Source organism: Oncorhynchus nerka, linkage group LG3 (assembly GCF_034236695.1).
Source record: "Oncorhynchus nerka isolate Pitt River linkage group LG3, Oner_Uvic_2.0, whole genome shotgun sequence".
Lineage (NCBI taxonomy): Eukaryota > Metazoa > Chordata > Actinopteri > Salmoniformes > Salmonidae > Oncorhynchus > Oncorhynchus nerka.
The window spans coordinates 4,472,066-4,494,515 of record NC_088398.1 but is presented as its reverse complement, the minus strand read 5'-3'; the positions used below and the strand labels follow the sequence as shown (position 1 = coordinate 4,494,515).

The 22,450-nt window shown below is 43.5% G+C and overlaps 2 protein-coding genes across 2 annotated transcripts; both read right to left on the bottom strand.

Moving 5' to 3' along the window:
* Nucleotides 1–6,729: 6,729 nt before the first annotated feature.
* Nucleotides 6,730–11,632, bottom strand: LOC115147145 (leukocyte receptor cluster member 1 homolog). The gene is made up of 4 exons (XM_029689189.2): nucleotides 11,154–11,632; nucleotides 10,703–10,900; nucleotides 9,889–10,196; nucleotides 6,730–7,682 (listed from the first exon to the last, which is right to left on the bottom strand). The coding sequence occupies exons 1-4, from the start codon at nucleotides 11,283–11,285 to the stop codon at nucleotides 7,463–7,465; spliced, it is 858 nt and encodes a 285-aa protein (XP_029545049.1). The 5' UTR covers nucleotides 11,286–11,632; the 3' UTR covers nucleotides 6,730–7,462.
* A 1,345-nt stretch (nucleotides 11,633–12,977) lies between these two features.
* Nucleotides 12,978–22,382, bottom strand: tmc4 (transmembrane channel-like 4). The gene is made up of 16 exons (XM_029689166.2): nucleotides 22,148–22,382; nucleotides 21,633–21,816; nucleotides 21,328–21,476; nucleotides 19,220–19,375; nucleotides 18,718–18,803; nucleotides 17,044–17,189; nucleotides 16,787–16,934; nucleotides 16,496–16,654; nucleotides 16,180–16,337; nucleotides 15,864–15,984; nucleotides 15,566–15,663; nucleotides 15,283–15,466; nucleotides 14,991–15,121; nucleotides 14,594–14,749; nucleotides 13,571–13,649; nucleotides 12,978–13,439 (listed from the first exon to the last, which is right to left on the bottom strand). The coding sequence occupies exons 1-16, from the start codon at nucleotides 22,185–22,187 to the stop codon at nucleotides 13,338–13,340; spliced, it is 2,097 nt and encodes a 698-aa protein (XP_029545026.1). The 5' UTR covers nucleotides 22,188–22,382; the 3' UTR covers nucleotides 12,978–13,337.
* Nucleotides 22,383–22,450: the final 68 nt, after the last annotated feature.

The window sequence follows — 22,450 nt, the reverse complement described above, 5'->3', positions numbered from 1 at the left end:
CTTGACTGTGGATAGTGCCTGTTAGCACTATTGTTAGCTTCACGTTTCGTTTGAGATTTATTGTTTTGTTTTGCTGTGAGTTTCACTTAGTAATAAAAAGATGTGGAACCCAGATCACGCTGCGCTTTGGTCCACTTATTATGATGATCGTGACAGCTTTTGACACCTTATAGAGTCCATGCCCTGACTTGAGGCTGTTCTGAGGGAAAAAGAGGGTGCAACTCAATATTAGGTAGGTGTTCCTAATGTTTTGTACACTCAGGAAACCACAAAAACAAATAACTTAAATAAAAGTGTCTGATGACACAAAATGTCAGTTTCTCTGACCTGTATGGCTCAGACTCAGCCAAGAACTTCCTCTGCTCCAGAGGGCTGGCACTGACCCGCAACTCCTTCACCACGGCCTGGGAGGAGCTGCAGTCACACAGCACCTCCGCTAGGATCACCTGAGGGAGGGAGAGAGAGAAAGAGAGGGAGAAGGAGGTAAGGAGAAAGAGAGATGTGGGACAGACAGGAGAGAGATAGAGAGGAGGGCAAGAGAGAGAGGGAAGGAGGGAGAGAGAGAGAGAGAGAGGGGGGGAAATGAGGTAAGGAGAAAGAGAGATGTGGGACAGACAGGAGAGAGATAGAGGAGGGAGAAGAGGGGAGAGAGAGAGAGAGAGAGAGAGAGAGAGAGAGAGAGAGAGGAAAAGGAGGTAAGGAGAAAGAGAGATGTGGGACAGACAGGAGAGAGATAGAGAGGAGGGAGAAGAGGAGAGAGAGAGGGAGAGAGGTAGGGGGAGAAGGAGGTAAGGAGAAAGAGAGATGTGGGACAGACAGGAGAGAGATAGAGAGGAGGGAGAAGAGGAGAGAGAGGGAGAGAGGTAGGGGAGAAGGAGGTAAGGAGAAAGAGAGATGTGGGACAGACAGGAGAGAGATAGAGAGGAGGGAGAAGAGGGGAGAGAGAGAGAGAGAGAGAGAGAGAGAGAGAGAAGGAGGTAAGGAGAAAGAGAGATGTGGGACAGGCAGGAGAGAGATAGAGAGGAGGGCGAGAGAGAGAGGGAAGGAAGGAGGGAGGGAGAGAGAGAGAGAGAGAGAGAGAGAGAGAGAGAGAGAGAGAGAGAGGGAAAGGAGGTAAGGAGAAAGAGAGATGTGGGACAGACAGGAGGGAGATAGAGAGGAGGGAGAAGAGGGGAGAGAGAGAGAGAGAGAGAGAGAGAGAGAGAGAGAGAGAGAGAGAGAAAGAGAGAGAAAGAGAGATGTGGGACAGACAGGAGAGAGATAGAGAGGAGGGAGAAGTGGGGAGAGAGAGAGAGGATGTAAGGAGAAAGAGAGATGTGGGACAGACAGGAGAGAGATAGTGAGGAGGGAGAAGAGGAGAGAGAGAGAGGGAGAGAGGTAGGGGGATAAGGAGGTAAGGAGAAAGAGAGATGTGGGACAGACAGGAGAGAGATAGAGAGGAGGGAGAAGAGGGGAGAGAGAGAGAGAGAGAGAGAGAGAGAGAGAGAGAGAAAAGGAGGTAAGGAGAAAGAGAGATGTGGGACAGACAGGAGAGAGATAGAGAGGAGGGAGAAGAGGAGAGAGAGTGAGAGAGGTAGGGGAGAAGGAGGTAAGGAGAAAGAGAGATGTGGGACAGACAGGAGAGAGATAGAGAGGAGGGAGAGAGAGGAGAGGAAAGGAGCGGGAGAGAGGTGGAAGGAGAAAGAGAGATGTGGGACAGAGGGGAAGAGGAGAAGGAAGGAGAGAGAGAGGGAGCAGGAGAGAAGAGAGGGAGAGAGAGAGAGGGAGAGAGAGAGAGGGAGAGGGAGATATAGATAGAGAGGGAGAGGGAGGGGAGAGAGAGGTAGAGGGAGAGAGAGAGAGAAAGAGAGAGAGGGAGAGAGGGAGAGGTCAGAAATATAGTGGTGTAGGAAGACATAACTCATGAGAGCTGGTAGGAAGCCAATATTAGATTTACTGAGAAGCTGTTAAAAGGATGTGTCTTTTAGAGGAAACATGGGGTTGAGAGACATTTGGAGGAACTGACAGATCCAGCTACCACCATTACATGATGACGTCACAACTGAGGGTGGAGGTATGAGTTGGTGATCTCACCTTTCCAAACCAGCCATTTCCTATTTCCTGAAGGTAGTTGAGAGTGTGCCTATGGAAGTACTTCGACTTAGAGTCTTTAGAGACAGAATAGAGGAGATGAAAAGAGAAAGACACATGATTTGTGGTTTTCTGATATCCATCAAGCTTGCTAATATTCATGTGCTATATACTGACATCTGCTCCAGCTACAGAGAGTCTGCCTTAGTTACCTGAGCCATCCTGCAGGGCGGGGCAGTTAGCCCTGTCCCTGAGTGGGAGGGTGTAGACCTCCGGGAGGGAGGGGCAAGAGGACAGACTGTCCTCCTGGACGGGGCTAGAACCCCCAGAACACTCCTCCCCCTCTGCATTGTCAAACTCCTGATTTGACAGGAAAGAACAGAGGAAGCGTAGAAGCTTTAGAGATATTGTAAGTTTGAAAAGCAGTGATCACCAACCTGGTCCCGGGAGATACAGGGTTTGCAGGTTTTCGTTCCAGCCCAGCACCAACACACCTGATTCAGTTTATTAAACTCTTGTTTATTACCGTAGTTGATTAGTTGAATCCGGTGTGTTAGTTCTGGCCTGTCCTGGAACAAAACCCTACACACCCGAAGCTCTCCAGGATGAGGGTTGGTGACCGCTTTTCTAGTGGATGTGTCAATAGCCTAAAGTGGTTTACGTTTCTAAAGAAATTGGGCAAGTGTAAACAAATAACTGGTGGGCAGACACCATATTACTTTCCCCTTGTTGCCTGTGTTTTCACATCAGTTAAGATGAAGGAGGGGAGCCACTTTAGATCATTGAGATGCACGCAGTGTGCTGGCTGAAATGTCACAAAGAAAGACCGATCTGGATTTAATATGAGGAAATCTATTAAATGTAAACAGACCCTAAGCTTTCTGGCTCATGCAACATCTGTAATACTTCTGGTAAAATGTGGTGCTGCACATGCAGCCAAAGAAACAATAAACCATCCAAAGATCACAGATTCAAAGACAATAGATTCATAGAGGGTTTGAATTATGTGGATGCCCACCGCCCCTGTGGTGCTGGGCCCTTCCATGACAAATCAGGACATTCCCATATGCTTTAACATTGTTACAGCCCTCAATGTTTAGAGTTTCCCTAAGGGCCAATGTGTAATATGATGCCTATATCTATTGATCTACACAACATGCATGCAGACAGTGCAACACAATAGACAAGACGTGTGAATAAGTCTCTTACATGATGGAGACTTACATTGAATCCCACTCCTCCCTTCTTACAGCACAGACAGGTGAAGAGCAGTAAAACAAAGGAGACGAGCCCCGAGCAAGAGATGAGGATGACGACGTAGGGCGGAGAAGAGAGAGACGCAGCCCTGGATTGAGAGACTGAGATATGGCGGGAGAGAAAAGGAGGAGAGGAAAAGGTTAATACGGTTAATCGGCCAGGTAGTACTTCCTGAAGGAAACACACAGTTGTTAGGTTGAAGTGTTGGTGAGTGGATGAGTGAGTGGGGGAAAGAGAGGCTTCAGAGAATTGGGTTGAAAAGGGTCAAAGTCATTGTTACATATTGAGATTGAGGAGGAAAACCGTTGTTTCAATAGAGGAACGTTTGAGACAAAGCGGAGGATCCCCAATGAACAACTGTCATTGGAGTTTTGGGAGAAGCAGGAAAAGGAAATCAACTTTGGAGGAAAGTCAGGAAACCATCTTCGGAATCAATAAAAGAGAGGAGAGATCGGAATTAAAGTTAAAATCAGGGAAGTCTACCATTCCAGTTAGGAAAGAGGGGGAGGAGGGAGGGGGGTACCAAAAAAACAACATTCCTTCCAGGAAACACAGTTGAAAAGCAGGGAGGGGTGGCGTTCTCATTTTAGGGAAATTGCTATCGGGGGAGGGTTGGAAAATTGGAAAAGAATCACTCAAATCAGGGAGGTTGGCTACCTAGGTGAGAAGGAGGAGTTTGGGGCGTTTTTTAATATATTTGTACCTCAACTTGGCCGTTTGTGAGGAGCGAACCATCTGTGAAAAAGAGAAGGGGGAGGGCAGGGTGGTTAAAAACCCTTCACAACAGTAGGCTACTACTTGTTTGTTGTATCTTTAAATATTAAACCCTCAAATCAAAACCAGCATCGCCACAATCAAAAATGCATATTTCTAGATGAACTTGTTGTCAATATTATTTGTTTTTCCCCATATACAATGTTACAAAAACACTTCTCCAACTCCAGATGTTGAACCTCTGAGTACACATACTTGTCAATACACTTGCAGGTTAAGTGCCAATTCAGTACAGTACTTATGAATATCAACCACAGTGTGAGCATTTTCAGTGTCATTGGAACCAGAAAATGCAAGTACTAGAGCTACTCTGTTCTCCCCTGCTCATCCTATTCCATCATGCCCTGTATTCATCACTACTTCTAGATATTGACTCACTATTACGACACAGTAATGAATAATGCAAAACCAAATGTACGTTTCCCCATCCATTTCATGAGCTCATTGATTACTGAAAGCATGGCGTGAAGATGCATCAACAGTCCAATAATAGTCCAAACAAAAGGCTTTAATTGATGTTTACCCTATTGGTAGATCAATGTGTAAGCTTAACTGTGATGAACCATTTTGGCACATCCTCTCCTCTGCCTCTCCCTCTAGACAGTACACAAATCTCACAGAGACGTCCAATAACACACCGAAAGGGAATCCAATCACAAATGGGCTTTTCTGATCAATGGAATATTTTCATGAGATCATTCATGAGTGGAAAATGCAAGTTACCCGTAAAAAGACATTTATGATGCACTTTGAGCACTGCTTTAAAATACATAAATAACATCATCGAACATTGAACATTGTAATTAGCATTAAGGATGTCTTGAGATCATATGTTGTATGATTCCATCCTCCAATAGCTGTTTTATGAGAAAAACACTCAAACCTCTACGAAGGCCTAAAAACATAATGGTCCATGTTATTCTAACACATTCAAGAGTGACGTGTACATTCTAAGTAAGAAAAGCTACTAAAAATCATGAGTATGAATTTGAGAAAGATACATGAATTATTGACTCATCATAAATGTGTAATAATTTCGTTGATTTATGTACTGGACTGGACTGCAGCCTATGCAAGCCTATGGCCTGGCAGTAGAATTACATTGGAAACTGATAAAATAGAAAAAACATGTCGGCCTATATGAAATTCAAACTCTTTCACATAAGTCTATGTAGAATACAATAATATTTCGGCAGTATAGATGCACAATTCCTGGGCAGTTCTATTATTCTATCCCTAGACAGCTGTCCAGAGATACACTGCATATAAATAGGTACACATAGCAGGGGCCTATTCCACCAGCTCCAGTTTACGGCTCTCATCAAAACAATACACCAGAACACCATGACTGCAAACGACAATACACAAACAAAACAGTGCGATGCCTAATAAAAGGAGGACAAAATAAAACGGATTTTGTTGATTTTAAATGGAAATTAAAATAATTGTATCATTAAACCCAAGTGGGATAATATAGGTTTGATATACACATGAATGACACAGTGGCGATTAATTTAAAATTCATTGGGCGAATTTCCGTTTTGACATGCCATCGAGGCTATTGATAAATATCACCGAAATAGGGTCGCAGATCCTACCGAATTCTCCCGGCTACTTGATGATAATAATGTGGCCATTGTCTTTTTGATTTCCTCCCCAGTGTTATAAAGGCATATTGCCTACCTAATCATATCAGCCAAGAAAGATAAAATATATTGTATTATTGTTGAGGCTGTCTCGGTGTGTTTTGGCCGTAATATTTCCGAGTACCTATTCATAACCCTTTTAATCTATCCCCTCTCCCACTTCCCCCCTCTTCTTTCTCCCAGCGTCAATATCATTCCAGCTCACCGACACCACTCACCTTCTCTCTGCGGGGCTCCAAGGGCTCTCTCTGGGTTGAAGTACGACAACATCCCCGCCAGCACTATCACCCAGCAGTGTCGTCGCATCGTCGCGGGATCCACCACGGCACAATCATTCGAGCGACGCTTTCGGTCTTCTCCTTCTCTCCGCTACCGTATCCTGGTCTGGCGCTGTCTTCCCCCGCTAATAAAGAACGTCTCCTTGTTGTTGTGTTCCCCTCTTCCCCTCCTCCGTTTGATCCCCCTCTCCTAATCCGCAACTAAACACGGTGTAAAATACGCTCTTTTGTGCATCCCGTCCTGCCAACTCAACCCATCAAATCCAGAACCGTTACATCAGTGGTCTCCACAAAAACGGCGAAGAAAATAACAAATAACCCCAATGAGGTCAAACCATCCGCTATTTTTCCCGTTTCGGCTCTTTCCCCTACGACACCAGTACGAGGTAGACTGTAGTATTTATCTCCCGTTAAACGTCGGCTACGTCAGACAAAAGTGAGCTTGCATTATCATGGTTCGCCCGTGGTTTCATGCGAGTGCGTCTGTCTCGCTTCTACATTCTACTGTCTCGGGCCCGTTTTATTTCGCGGTGCTGTGCGTCTGTGTGCACCTGCTAGACAAACTAATGTATTATTCTGCCGCAACTCTGTTTTGTAGCACAATATATTGAAATGTCTATTTTCAAATGTTTTAGGTTAATCATTCGGGTGGTGCATGGATATGAGGTATGTATAAAATAAGCAAAATAACGGAGAACACATGATTTTATTATTTGGCAGGCCTAACATTTTTTATTGAATTAATTGAAATGGAAAATGTGCAATAATAGTTGAGCCAACCACCCTAAACTCTGTCTACATCAGATAGTTAAATAGAACAGATGCATGTACACACACACCTCCTAAATTGGCACATGCTATTATCAGAAACAAAATAGACTTGACTTGACACAATTACATTTGTGACACAATGTTGCCATCAATAGTAAAACATCAAACACACACTCCAACTTGAACAGTGGTCTTGTGTTGTGGAGCAAAATGATCTCTGTATTGTCTCACACTTGAGCAGGGTGCCAGACAGACTCCAACACTACACTCAGCTGTCCCAAATCTCTTGATTGGTTTCCTTTCTTTTTCTACCTCATTAGAAATAATGACAATGACAACAATCATCAATAAGTCTGCTTAGGATACTCAGGATAGCCTAGATGTTATATAAGTAAACAATGTAGCATTTTGAGCTATATTTGTACACATGTTCACTAGTTCAACAACCTACAGTATATGCCTAACTCCATGTTACTGCAAAAGAATAATAAATAATAGTAATAAAAGCACTGCCTCACATTTCACAACAATACAACTGAATAACCTTCCAGGCTCTCTAGTCCTTGTCGAAGTCTTCGGCGTCTTTCACATACTAATAAATGTATCTTGAATGCCTCAATGTTCTCTGTCCGTTGCCCAAACAAGGAGACTGCATGATGTAGGACTTCAAAAGATGCCATCTCTCCAGGCATTGCGGTCTTTCCTCTGCCTCTTGCGGGCCAGCTCTGGGAAATAAGCACTGTTGTACGGCATTTCCCTCTCCTCTGTCTCCCTTGGTCGCTCCTTCTCTTTCCCAGTTCCATTCTTCTGGTCCAGCAGGGCCTGGGCTCTCCTCTTCTCCTCCGCCTCTCTCTGCAGTCGTTCCGCTCGCAACCTTTCAATAGAGCTAGAAAAGAGAGAAGAGGTGGTTTCCATCAACCATATATGTTTATCCAGAGTCTCAGTACACTTGGTTGTGCTCTAGTCCACTTGGCTCAGTGTACTTGGTCTCTTGGTTTATGCATCCAAGTGGAGTTGAAACAATAACAAAGTGCCACCCCACCCGCTTCGGTAAAAAGCTGAAGAAATGTAACCACTAAATTCATAGAGCTATGGATGCAAGGACTGACCATCCACAAAATTATAGACAGAGCTATGGATGCAAGGACTGACCATCCACAAAATTATAGACAGAGCTATGGATGCAAGGACTGACCATCCACAAAATTACAGTTCTAACAAAGTTGGGGCAATATAGTATTTGTTTACATATAGTTGGTTTACAAACAGAGTAAAAGAGTTCTGATGCGGTATGACAGTTAAACTAAGCTAATGAGGCATTTATAGCTTACAGTTGAAGTCAGAAGTTTACATACACCTTAGCCAAATACATTTAAACTCAGTTTCACAATTCCTGACATTTAATCCTAGTAAAAATTCCCTGTCTTAGGTCAGTTAGGATCACCACTTTATTTTAAGAAAGTGAAATGTCAGAAGTTTTTTTCTTTCTTTCATCACATTCCCAGTGGGTCAGAAGTTTACATACACTCAATTAGTATTTGGTAGCATTGCCTTTAAATTGTTGAACTTGGGTCAAAGGTTTCAGGTAGCCTTCCACAAACTTCCCAAAATAAGTTGGGTGAATTTTGGCCCATTCCTCCTAACAGAGCTGGTGTAACTGAGTCCGGTTTGTAGGCCTCCTTGTTAGCGCACGCTTTTTCAGTTCTGCCCACAAATTTTCTATGCGATTGAGGTCAGGGCTTTGTGATGGCCACTCCAAAACCTTGACTTTGTTGTCCTAAAGCCATTTTGCCACAACTTTGGAAGTATGCTTGGGGTCATTTTCCATTTGGAAGACCCATTTGCGACCAAGCTTTAATTTCCTGACTGATGTCTTGATGTTGCTTCAATATATCCACATAATTTTCCATCCTCATGATGCCATCTATTTGTGAAGTGCACCAGTCTCTCCTGCAGAAAAGCACCCCCACAACATGATGCTGCCACCCCCGTGCTTCTCGGTTGGGATGGTGTTCTTCGGCTTGCAATCATCCCCTTTTCCCCTCCAAACATAACGATGGTCATTATGGCCAAACAGTTCTATTTTTGTTTCATCAGACCAGAGGATATTTCTCTAAAAAGTACGATCTTTGTCCCCATGTGCAGTTGCTAACCGTAGTCTGGCTTTTTTATGGCGGTTTTGGAGCAGTGGCATCTTCCTTACTGAGCGGCCTTTCAGGTTATGTCGACTCATTTTACTGTGGATATAGATACTTTTGTACCGGTTTCCTCCAGCATCTTCACAAGGTCCTTTGCTGTTGTTCTGGGATTGATCTGCACTTTACGCACCAAAGCACATTCATCTCTAGGAGACAGAACGCATCTCCTTCCTGAGCGGTATGACAGCTATGTGGTCCCATGGTGTTTATTCTTGCATACTATTGTTTGTACAGATGAACGTGGTACCTTCAGCCATTTGGAAATTGCTCCCAAGGATGAACCAGACTTGTGGAGGTCTACACTTTTTTTTAATGAGGTCTTGGCTGATTTTTAAAAAAATTCACTTGATATCAAGCAAAGAGGCACTGAGTTTGAAGGTAGGCCTTGAAATACATCCACAGATACACCTCCAATTGACTCAAATTATGTCAATTAGCCTATCAGAAGCTTCTAAAGCCATGCCATCATTTTCTGGAATTTTCCAAGCTGTTTAAAGGCAGGCAACTTAGTGTATGTAAACTTTTTACCCACTGGAATACAGTGAATTATAAGTGAAATAATCTGTCTGTAAACAATTGTTGGAAAAATTACTTAGATCTCCTAAATGACTTGCCAAAACTATAGTTTGTTAACAAGATATTTGTGGAGTGGTTGAAAAAACAAGTTTTAACAACTCCAACCTAAGTGTATGTAAACTTACAACTTCAACTGTATATTCTTCAAGAATGAATTGGTACACATCATTAATTTAGAATTCCAAAAATTGATGTAGCAACTGCTTATTGCCCCTTTAGGTCAAAGCTAATTGGTCTTATGATTGATCAAAGAAACACAAAACACCCCCAGACATACAGATAAAACAACTAGTTTTGATAAAGACTCAAACTTCTCACCTTTCTCCACCACTGCTTCTCCTCTCCCCTCTACCCCTCTTCTCCTTCTTCTTACTCTTATGTTCTTTTCTATCCTTCAACGCCAGTGCTTTCTTCATCTCTTTCAAGGGGTCCAGCATGTCTTTCAGTCGTCTGTCTCTCTTCTCCTTCTCCTCTTGACTGAGTGGCAGTCTCTTTCCTTTGTTGTCTTTCTCTTTCTCTTCATCTTTCTCTTCTTCCTGGCCTGTTTTCATGTACCATGGAGTTACCTCTGTCCCAGGTTGGGGGCCTAGGGACACTAGCAGACCAATAGCACGCTCCTCGCGCTCCTACAAAAACAGAATCACCATAGCATTAGAATAATAGAATATTATCATTCAAAGTAATGATCTGTGATGGGAGAAATCAGGACCAGCTATTACTATTTGGAAAGTTCAATACATTTATTCACAGATCATTCTCTGATCCTTCCATTGATGTGATAAGCATCAGGCCATTAAATCTGTTCAAAAATCTTCCATATTAGCACCGAACACTCCATATTTAAATTCCAATATGTATTCTCAATTTCCAACATGGTACACATTTGCTTTCAAAATCTTAAACTGAATTGGCCGATCTCTGTTTAGAAATGGCTCTGGACTAAATAAACCAGGCACTGTCATTGGCTGGCTAGATCCACTAGAGAAAAGCTTTGAAGTGGAGAGAAACAAGCCCAAGAAGGTAAACATTGTTACTAGAGCGGGATGCAAAAACCAGTAGCCATGTGCACAAAGAAACTTGATTTCAACACAGGTGAAGGGGGAAAAGCATAACAGAATGACAGGAAGGTCACCTTTTCATCTTTCTGGTCTTTGAGGTACTCTGCGTTTCCTTTCTTCTCAGACGACTCCTCCAGAGGAAATAGATTGAGGTGTTCCACCACTCCTCCACTCCCCTCCCCTCCTCTCTCACCTCCCTCTCCTTCATCCTTCCATGCTCCAGACTGTTGAAGTGCAGCTCGTGACTTCTGTCTCAGGTGCTCTGTTCGCGCCTACAGCAAAGAGGTTACTTACCTACATAACATTCAACGGCAACAATGAAGTACATATACACATTTATGACTTGATACTATTTTAACAATGCCTCTTATACATCGCTTCTCTGAACAAAATCGCACCTGTCATACATCGTAACATTCCTGTATCACACAAAGTTTGGTTGTCACTTCAGACCATGTTAAATCAACTATGAGGAATGTATCAATTTGCAATTTGGTGATGGGAGGGCAACGTTCCTATGGTTACCTCCTGCTCTGCTCGCTCCACACGGCGTTGGACCTTTCGCTCCTCCTCTGCGGCTTGTGCCTCGTCCCGGCGCACGCGCGCGACGTTGTCCTTGTTGCGAACATGCCAGCTCTTTTTAGGTAGAATATTCATTTTTCTCCTGAAGTCGAGTGTTTGTTTTGACCAGAGCTTGCACAGTTAATAAACAAAAATGTGTCAAAAACGTAACATGCACTGACTTCTGTTGTTTGCAATTCAGTCAGTCGGCACTGTAACTCCAGTTTGCTAGCTAGCTAACGTTAGCTAGTCTTAATAACCTATTTCCTGTAATCCTTTTTTTTTTTTTACAGCTATTTCAATCACAGATATGTAATTCTGACATTGGGTTTTGTACAGCTCTTACCGAATGAATAAAATATTTGCATAAAACCAAAGAAAATATGTTTAACACATCTGATAGGTAAACAAGCAACCAAAAAGCTATTCAACCACAACCGGATATATACACCCGAAAATATTGTTACGTCATTACGTCTACGTAACAAAACGATTTTGTAGAAGTTCTCTCACGGGTCAGCAGGGGGCGCACGTAAGCACGACAGAAATAATAGCATCTACATACACAAGATATAAGATATATACACACACACACACACACACACATATATATATATATAGATAGAGAGAGAAAAAAAATGGTTAAACCGAAGAACATAAAAAATATATGTAAACAATATTTAAATCAATTTAGAAAACTAAACATTTAATGTTGTAAAGGTGGGGTAGAGGTAGCCTCTTTTGGAATCCGAGAGTGATAGACTTACACTCTTGTATCTAACATGTAGGTTCAGCATTCCCGAACAGTCCCATTACAAGTCACAATGTTGAATAATCTTTATTTCAACTTGCTTTACATGTTGTCCGCTGATTGTGTCGTTATGTCTGGAAGTAACAAACAACATATCATCAGGGAAGTGTTAACCTGACTTTCAATACACTGGACTGGTCTGTATATTCGTTTGTATTTTCAATACTGACACAATTCTCACATGACAAACACTTGCACAATATGTAAGTAACGGCCGAGTTTAACTGAATCACATACCGAACGTTGTCGCACATAAACTGGCAAATTTCACAAGCACTTCTAGCTGATGGGTGGGTATAATTTGTGGAACGTTCCAACAGGAATCTGTTACAAAAACTTCGTAAAGTATAATGTTGTATGCAAACTAACATGATAAATTCACCTATTTAACTAGTTGCCGAATAGGCATCAACTCACCACGTAGCTTATTCTTAATGTTTGTCCATAGGCTACCAGAGTAAGGACAGACATAGCCCACTCCCTACCCGGTATTTTATTCTGCCGCTATACAATTTTGTATCCGTTGTTTGCTGGCAACCTTGATATTTACGAACTTTTTGTAACAGATTCCTGTTGGAACGTTCCACAAATTATACCCAGCGGACTGCGAGGGAACGTGCTTCGGTCTACAAATGTTTACATAATGTGCAACAATGCCTCGGGAGATTGAAAATACAAGCGACAGAACCTACCGTCGCCGCAAAAAGTCAGGTAAAAAATACTTTCCTGTGGATATTTTATCTCCACTTCCTACTGTCAAAAGGACCAACAGCACGGACAACCGGTAAGTGTAAATATAATTGTATTCAACATTCTGGCTTGGAGAGACTCTTGCGTCTTTTTTAGGGCGACTTCTTTCACACTGAATAACCATGGGGTAAACACGGTAACAGTCTGATGTTTAGGCAAGAGGTGAGTAAGAGAATGCAAAGGCAATGAACACGGCAATTGCTGTTCCAGATATTATGAGAGAGAAATGGGGTAACAAACTAAATCTTTAATATACTAACCCTTAGCCCCATGGAAGTCTCCACATTTAGATTCGTCATTTAGCAGAAGCTCTTATCCAGAGTGACTTACAGTTGGTTCATTCATCTTAAGATACCGTAGCTAGGTGAGACAACCACCACTCAATCATAAGTAAAACTTTTCCTCAAACGTAGCTATCCTACACTAGAGAGTGACAATAATTGTCACAATTAATGTAAAGTGATTTGTGAAGGTGTAGATATGTGCTTTGTGCTATTGCCACATGCAAAACCTATCTAAGCTTTTAAAATCTACAAAAAGTGCCTTGGGCCGGGATATGGGCGGTGGGTTTGAGCCTGGTGCCTGAGTCAGTTTGCTGCACCAGTGTCCAATTGGTCCCTTGTTGGAACCCCCATCTCTCTACTCAGCTCTTCAATCTGCTTGACCAGGAACTGCTTATCACGTCCCTCCTGTTAAGAGTTAAACACACTGTTATACAAGGTTAAGCTTGAGTATGGGCTATAGACATGGTTTTGTTTCAAACATATATGTTTTGCATCATTATCATGTCATGTAGGACTTCTCCCCATCCATCACTTACCAGTTTAAGCTGGGCCTTTAGCAGATCAACACTCTTCCCATAGACTGCGGCTAGAGCTGCTACGTAACACAGCACCACACTATCAGGACAGGGAGACAGAGGAGAGCAATGTTTATGCAACAAACACAGGCAGAATGTTATGTACAGGAATCTGAACACATGGAAATAACCCATGCTGACCATGAGTCTATGCAGATATGGGCCTCCCATTTGTTGAGTTACAAAACAATATTACATCATCAAACACAAGGTAGACAGTAACACACTGACCCATGTACCTGCAATGGACAATCGGATCAGTAACATACTGACCAGACCGGACATGTTGCTTGCGTTGCAAAATAAATGTAGAAATACATGTTATTCAATTATTGCACCCACACTACTCGTACGCGCCAACGAGCATCTGCGTTGCCAAGGGCTAAAATAGAAGTCCTTTCTATTTCTGACGCAGATCGCGCTGCAATCGCAACTCCTCTTGCCTCTCCTCATTGGTTTATAGAAGCAGGTACCCATGTGCCATCTCCTCATTGGTTATACCCACGTGGGTGATTGAAAGACTAACTGTTTTCCCGGTTGTCGTGGTAATACTATGAAAGTGTAGATGCCAATCACCATATAAGTTCAAAGATGAAAAAGCCTGGAAGGAGGAGAGCTGACTAGAAACGATTCAGTTGACCGTTGTGTGTGGATTAATTGTTGGAGTAGAGGACCTTGTGCATTTCATGTAAAATAACGATATGTACAGCAAGCTAGCTAAATAGGACAAATTAGCTAGCACGTGCAAGCTAACTAGCTAAATTGCCATACATATTTAATGCTTTTCGACCTGTCCCCAAATTAATGTAATTGGTTCAGAGTTTGTTTTGATATTTTAACCTGCGTGTCGTGATCGTGTTTGGTGTGGGGGGACAAAATACATTTATGCACGATGGTGCATGCGCGCAGCCGGTTTGGGTTCCTTGTAAGACTAAATCACTCACCAGGAGAAAATTAAGAGATCAGTAAGACAAGGTGACTCACCAAGAGAAGATGAAGAGAGGGATGGAGAAGGCCTGGGAGCCCATGTAGAAGATGAAGTCCTGTGTTGTCAGGGAGAGAGTGTAGAAGGTGTTGGGAACGATACTCCACATCATAGTGAGAGAGCGGAACGGACCACAGCTCATAGAGGGATGGATCCTGAGGATGACATATCAACACCCTCACCAACTACCACCACTACTACACCTGGTCCATCTGCCACTACTATCCCTGCACTGTATAACAGGCTTCCTTCCTGCTGCAGTAGAGATAGAGGCTGCGTCCGAAGTGGCACCCTATTCTCTAAATAGGGCACTACTTTTGACTATAGGCCCTGGTCAAAAGTAGTACACTATATAGTGAATAGGGTGTCATTTCAGACGTAGGCAGAGTCACTCACTGGGCCAGGCTGTAGATCATGGCGACGAGGGCGAGGCCCCAGCCAAACAGCAACACCACCAGGAAGAAGATGGTGGAGGTGGTGGAGCGGAACGTCTTCACCGCCGGACGACAGTTAGAAAACAGAGTGACCTGGAGGAGGAAGAGGAGGAGGAGGAGGAGGAGGAGGGGGGGGGCGCGTTATTGTGTAGTGAAGTGAAACGGATCTGGGGCCAAACGTTCACTTGAGAAACTTTTCAGAAAATGAATTGATTACATTTCCATTATTGGTACAGTATGGAGAGCAGCCTGACCTTCTTGCAGTAGAAGAGGATGAAGAACTTGAGTGTGTTGATGAGAGGCAGCAGAGGGCAGAACAGAGCTCCAGTCCACACCACTGTCTGACCGTAGACCAGACCCAGCACATTGGGAGGCACCAAGAACTCCTGACGACCTACCCACCGGGTCAGTACACAGGAGTAGTGGTCCACAAACAACCTGCCGCAGTATGGAAGAAGAGATTATCAATAAATGTGATAGAGGATGACTAGCTCATAGATTGAGTTACACCACAGTAGGGTGTACAGTGTACACTACCTGCGTGGAAACTCCACCAGGATAAGCATGGCGATGGTAATGAGGAAGTCAAACAAGGCCAGTTTGTACATCTCCTGTCCCACACGCGTCTCCCAGCACTGGGTGGCATCAGCAAGACAGACAGACATAGCATGGGTGGTAAAGAAAATAGAAGATGATGCAACATGGTTGATACCAGTTCTGTACTGTGGGTAGAATCGGATGGAGATATCATCTTTTCAGCCTTTTCTAGACCAATCTGCTAAATTAGACCCTGACTGCTACCCAGGATACCATGCTGTATTAAGAGAGTGGTTACCGGATATTCCTTGTTGTTGTACTGGCAGAGCTCACATTTTGGACTGTCTTTAAAGCAGGTGATCTGACTCCACAGAGTAAACAGCAGCACTCCCAGACTTATCATACGCAGAAACACTGACCTGAACACAGGAGGGAGGGACACAGGCAATATTCACACACACGTAGGCATGCACACACGTGGGCATGCACACACACTGGTTGAGTGAAGATCTAGCAAAGCGATAAGGTCACACACACACTAACCTAACGTAGCAGGCGTAAAATAAATGTCAAACTAGGGACTCGGCAGAGGCTGCACACACACACACACACACCTGAACAGTGCCATGATGATGGTGGTACTAGGAGAATATCTCTCAAACAAGGCTATCTGGTCACACATGAAGGGCACAACAAAGTTTCCTGTTGTGATGACGATGGAAGGAAGGTAAACCCAGAACAGGCCCAGAATGCCCTCTGCTCCAACCTGCACCTAGGAACCACAGGGAAAGGGTTGCAAAGGTCAACCAGAAAAGGTTAAAACAGTCCCAGGATACCCACCTCCCTGTATTGACTCAATATGACATGGAGAGGATGAAAGGCCAAACATCCAATCAATACTTTGTTTTCTTTCTTGTGTTTTTGACTGACCTGGCTGAAGACAGTAGCCTTGAAGATGCCAAAGAAAGCTCCCCCTATGAGGGCGAGGGAGACAAGCATGAGGAAGATGCGTAGAGAACACAGACCCACTGTCTGACCTAAGGTTAGAGACAAAGCCTTTTTCTGTAGCCTCTCCTCCTCCAGGTCCACCTGACAGAGGGAGGAGACAGATAGAGGAGGGGAGATGGGAGGAATAGAGGGGAAAGATCATACAGAGAAATTAGAGGGGAGGAAAGAGGAGTGCATCTTCAGTGACCCTGCAGTAAGAGGCAGAGCTCCTACCTGTAGCTGGTAGTGGATGCTTTTCTGTTTGAGTTTGGTGGCCCGGTCTCCCTGGCAACCGTAGTCCCAGCCAGTGAACACCATTTTGCTGTAACTGCCGGCAGCACCGCTGCCTGTTGCCACAGCAACGCGAAGTGCGCTCCCCATGCTGTATAAGGGACCAATCGGAGGGGGGGTAAGTAAGTCATTAGGTTTAATGTCCATTCTATCCATTTTATTTCTATGCAGATGGAAGTGTAGGGCATTCCAGAAGGTACCGTGCGATGATGCAGATGAGACAGAAGGCGAAGTAGAAGACGGAGGTGAGGAGGTAGGCCAGGGGCAGGTTGTAGTGGAAGCCACTGCTCTCTGCCACGGTGTTGTTATAGTAACCATAGAACATGTAGGAGTACTCCATGAAACCCTGGGAGAGGGAGATAGGTGGAGGGTGGGAAGTGGTGAGAGTGGAGCCTACTAGACTAGAAGCGTACCAGACTTGACATAAACTCACAAAATGACACAAACCCACAAGTAGACACAGACTGTACGTTATTTTTTATTTCACCTTTATTAAAACAGGTAGGTCAGTTGAGAACAAGTTCTCATTTACAACTGTGAACTGTGGCTATAAATAAATAAAGCAAAGCAGTGCGACAAAAACAACAACACAGAGTTACACATAAACAAACATACAGTCAATAACACAAAATAAAAGAAAAATAGAAACATCTATGTACAGTGTGTGAAAATGTAGAAGAGTAGGGAGATAGGCAATAAATAGGCCCTAGAGGCTAAAATAATGACACTTTAGTGATAGATGTACAGATGATGATGATGTGCAAGTAGAGATACTGGGGTGCAAAAGAGCAAGAGGGTAAGTAATAATATGGGGATGAGGTAGTTGGGTGTGCTATTTACAGATGGGCTGTGTACAGGTACAGTGATCAGTAAGCTGCTCTGACAACTGATGCTTAAAGTTCGAGAGGGAGATATTAGACTTCAGTTTCAGAGATTTTTGCAATTTGTTTCAGTCATTGGCAGCAGACAACTGGAAGGAAAGGCGGCCAAAGGAAGTGTTTGCTTTGGGGATGACCAGTGAAATATACCTGCTGGAGCGCGTGCTACGGGTTGGTGCTGCTATGGTGACCAGTGAGCTGAGATAAGGCGGGGCTTTACCTAGCAAAGACTTATAGATGACCAGGAGCCAGTGGGTTTGGCGACGAATATGTAGTGAGGGCCAGCCAACTAGAGCATACAGGTCACAGTGGTGGGTAGTAAATGGGGCTTTGGTGACAAAACAAATGGCACTGTGATAGACTACATCCAGTTTGCTGAGTAGAGTGTTGGAGGCTATTTTGTAAATGACATCGCCGAAGTCAAGGATCGATAGGATAGTCAGTTTTACGACGGTATGTTTGGCGGCATGAATGAAGGATGCTTTGTTGCGAAATAGGAAGCTGATTCTAGATTTAATTTTGGATTGGAGCTGCTTAATGTGAGTCTGGAAGGAGAGTTTACAGTCCAACCAGACACCTAGGTATTTGTAGTTGTCCACATATTCTAGGTCAGAACCGTCCAGAGTAGTGTTACTAGTCGGGCGGGAGGGTGCGGGCAGTAATCGGTTGAAGAGCATCCACTTAGTTTTACTAGCATTTAAAAGCAGTTGGAGGCCACGGAAGGAGTGTTGTATGGCTTTGAAGCTCAGGTGGAGGTTTGTTAACACATTGTCCAAAGAAGGGCTAGATGTATACAGAATGGTGTCGTCTACGTAGAGGTGGATCAGAGAATCACCAGCTTACACAGGCAGAAAGACAGACGGACGTGCAGACAGGCCAAGGCCTCTTAAAACAGAGCTGCATGGTTTTGCATAAAGTGTTGTTCTCTGTGCTGTATTCAGTATATCTATAACCAGTGGTACACAGGACTAGATTACACATGTTGTGTTTTCTCACCGTTCCAGAGAGTAAGTCCAGGAAGTACTGGTAAAACACCACCAGACCTTGAAGATTTGGATCATAGACCTTACACACCTCTGGACCTGAGACACACACACACACACACACACACACACACTCTCAGCTGTTTGAAGATAAGCCAAGGTCACATTTGATCATGTTTCCCACCGCAGCCTTGGCACCGAATACCTCAGTTCCATGATCTGCTACTTTGTTAGGGACTCCATTCTCAAACCCGTGAGAGAATACCAGTAACAACTGCTGCAATATTTGCAGTTTCAATCCCTCAATTGAATTAAAAGCCCATCCTCTAAGGCAGATCTGTTGCTATGATACTGCTACAGGGAAAAGTGAGAAGATATTGTTTTATATTGGAGACACACGGAATAAGGTTAATAGACTGGACTGGAATAGAGATGGTGAATGTCACTCCAATGCCATCACCCTTTAACCAATCATAGGCCTGGTTTGAAAATGCATCCTCCAGTGCTGGCCTTACCAGTGCTGTCCACTGTCATGTTACTGGTGCTGGTGGATCTGAACACGATACTGGGGATGAGGATGAACCCAGCAATCAGCAAGAACGACAGGAAGTTGAGCACCACCAGGAAGCGCAGGAATATGAAGTAGGACTGGACACCACCGCCAAAGTGGCCTGCAAAGACAGGGGTCACAGGGCCATGTTGTGAATGTGAAGGTAACATAATTAACTACAACAGTAGCCCTGGAATGTTATTCATATTTTTCAGTATTTCATAATTAATTTAATTAAAAATAACATATATTGGGATGCAATGTCAGAATGTAATACATTTCAACTCCTACGGTACAGGTGTCTTCTTTGTTTTAAGCCCATAACCATGTGTATGAGGTGTCTATTTTAGTTTCAAAAGAGATTTGTTTAAGACTACCAAGAAACACTGTGTGACTCTGATTTAGCCCAATGCAGTGTGGAACTGAGGCCTTTAAGATATTGCTGAAAGCCTCGGGAAAACTTAATCGATATTTGTGGTCGTTGTGCGTGCAAATGCATATAGTTAAGTTCTGTATATGTCACATACAGTTGAAATCAGAAGTTTACATACACCTTAGCCAAATATATTTAAACTTAGTTTTTCACAATTCCTGACATTTTAATCCTAGTAAATATTCCCTGTCTTAGGTCAGTTAAGATCACCACTTTATTTTAAGAATGTGAAATGTCAGAATAATAGTAGAGAGAATGATTTATTTCAGATTTAATTTCTTTCATGACATTCCCAGTGGGTCAGAAGTTTACATACACTCAATTAATATTTGGTAGCATTGCCTTTAAATTGTATAACTTGGGTCAAACGTTTCAGGTAGCCTTCCACAAGCTTCCCACAATAGGTTGGGTGAATTTTGACTCATTCCTCCTGACAGAGCTGGTGTAACTGAGTCCGGTTTGTAGGCTTCCTTGCTCGCACATGCTTTTTCAGTTCTTCCCACACATTTTCTATAGGTTTGAGGTCAGGGCTTTGTGATGGCCACTCCAATACCTTGACTTTGTTGTCCTTAAGCCATTTTGCCAAAACTTTGAAAGTATGCTTGGGGTCATCGTCCATTTGGAAGACCCATTTTGCGGCCAAGCTTTAACTTCCTGACTGATGTCTTGAGATGTTGCTTCAATATATCCACATAGTTTTCCTACCTCATGATGCCATTTATTTTGTGAAGTGCACCAGACCTTCCTGCAGCAAAGCACCCCCACAACATGATCAGACCAGAGGACATTTCTCCAAAAAGTACGACGTGGTCCCCATGTCCAGTTGCAAACCGTAGTCTGCCTTTTTTATGAAGATTTTGGAGCAGTGGCTTCTTCCTTGTACCTGTTTCCTCCAACATCTTCACAAGGTCCTTTGCTTTTGTTCTGGGATTGATTTGCACTTTTCGCACCAAAGAACCTTCATCTCTAGGAGACAGAACGCATCTAATTCCTTAGCGGCACAACGGCTGCGTGGTCCCATGGTGTTTATACTTGCGTACTATTGTTTGTACAGATGAACGTGGTACCTTCAGGCGTTTGGAAATTACTCCCAAGGATAAACCAGACTTGTGGAGGTCTACAATTTTCTTTCTGAGTTCTTGGCAGATTTCTTTTGATTTTCCCATGATGTCAAGCAAAGAGGCACTGAGTTCGAAGGTATGCCTTGAAATACATCCACAGGTACACCTCCAATTGACTCAAATTAAGTTATCAGAAGCTTCTAAAGCCATGCCATCATTTTCTGGAATTTTCCAAGCTGTTTAAAGGCACAGTCAACTTAGTGTATGTAAACCTCTGACCCACTGGAATTGTGATACAGTGAATTATAAGTGAAATAATTTGTCTGTAAACAATTGTTGTAAGAATGACTTATGTCATGCACAAAGTAGATGTCCTAACTGACTTGCCAAAAGTATAGTTTGTTAACAATAAATTTGTGGAGTGGTTGAAAAAGGAGTTTTAATGATTTCAGCCTAAGTGTATGTAAACTTCCGACTTCAACTGTACATACAGCCCAGGATATAGATGTGTATGTAGTTGATGTTTGATTAACCATTGCCTGATTTGATTGAGTGATACAGTGTGATTGAATCTGTCACCTCCTATCTTATGCAGAGCCTTTCTCCACAGAGCTACGTAGGACATGACTCCCCCTGCATCTGTTCTGAACCTGCTCAGGGACTTGGCCTTGCTCCTTTTCCACGACTGCCAGGTAGTCACCACAGGCACACGCATCTGTTGCACCTCCCTGGAAGGGAGAGTAGGTGGGAGGAAGAGAAAGTGTTTTTTTGGGAGAGGAGAGAAGTGAGAGAGCATAGTATGTTTGTTACCTTCAGGACCACAACAAAGGAATTGCACAGAGGCAGAGACGCTAGTAACTACTATGACCACTGAGGTCCCATACCGTATCGCTCTCTTCAGACGCATGGTCATAGGCCGCTCTCTGAGGTCCTTAGGGGGTCCCGAGTCACCCTCCTCTCCCCCCTCCGAGGGGGGAGAACCCCAGTTGAACTGAGGGCCATTCTGATTGGACACTACAGACTTACTCCGTAACCTCACCAACTGCTGGGCACCATGGTAACTGTGGGCTTGGAGAGGGCAGAGGAGGGCAAAGATATATATACAGAGAAAAACTATGAGTGATGTCCTAAGTAAGCCCAGAGTCAGTGTAGTTGATTGGTTGTAGTTTTGGAAGAGTTGCAGTCTGTTGGTGCATTATACTTGCGTGGTACACATAATTCAAGCATATTTAAAGTGTACATTCTTGGAAAATCTCCCTTTACCATGTAATAGCATATTTTTGTATAGTACAAAACAAGTTATCCTAAGTAACCAGGAAGCAAATCACTGAACACAAAGGCACACCTGTACCGGAGACAGAACATACCACACCTACAAAACAGTTGTCGCACAGCTTACCTATAGTGGAGCTCGGTCTTTGTAGCTCACTGAACTCCATGAGACAGAGAGGATTCCACCAACACTTCAGAAACACTACAATCAAACAACCAGTCCTCCGTATCTCACTGCTAATTACAATGCTAATACATAGTTAATCCAGCATACAGGGCTAGCTCTTTTACGAGGTAGAATCCAGGAATCACTCCCCCTCAGACTTTGCTCCATGCAATTAATCATCTCTGCCACAGATACTTCCTTGTACGTTTAACCCATTCAGTCCTGGTAGACTGTTAGGTTACACTCCACCCCGCTTACATCCAA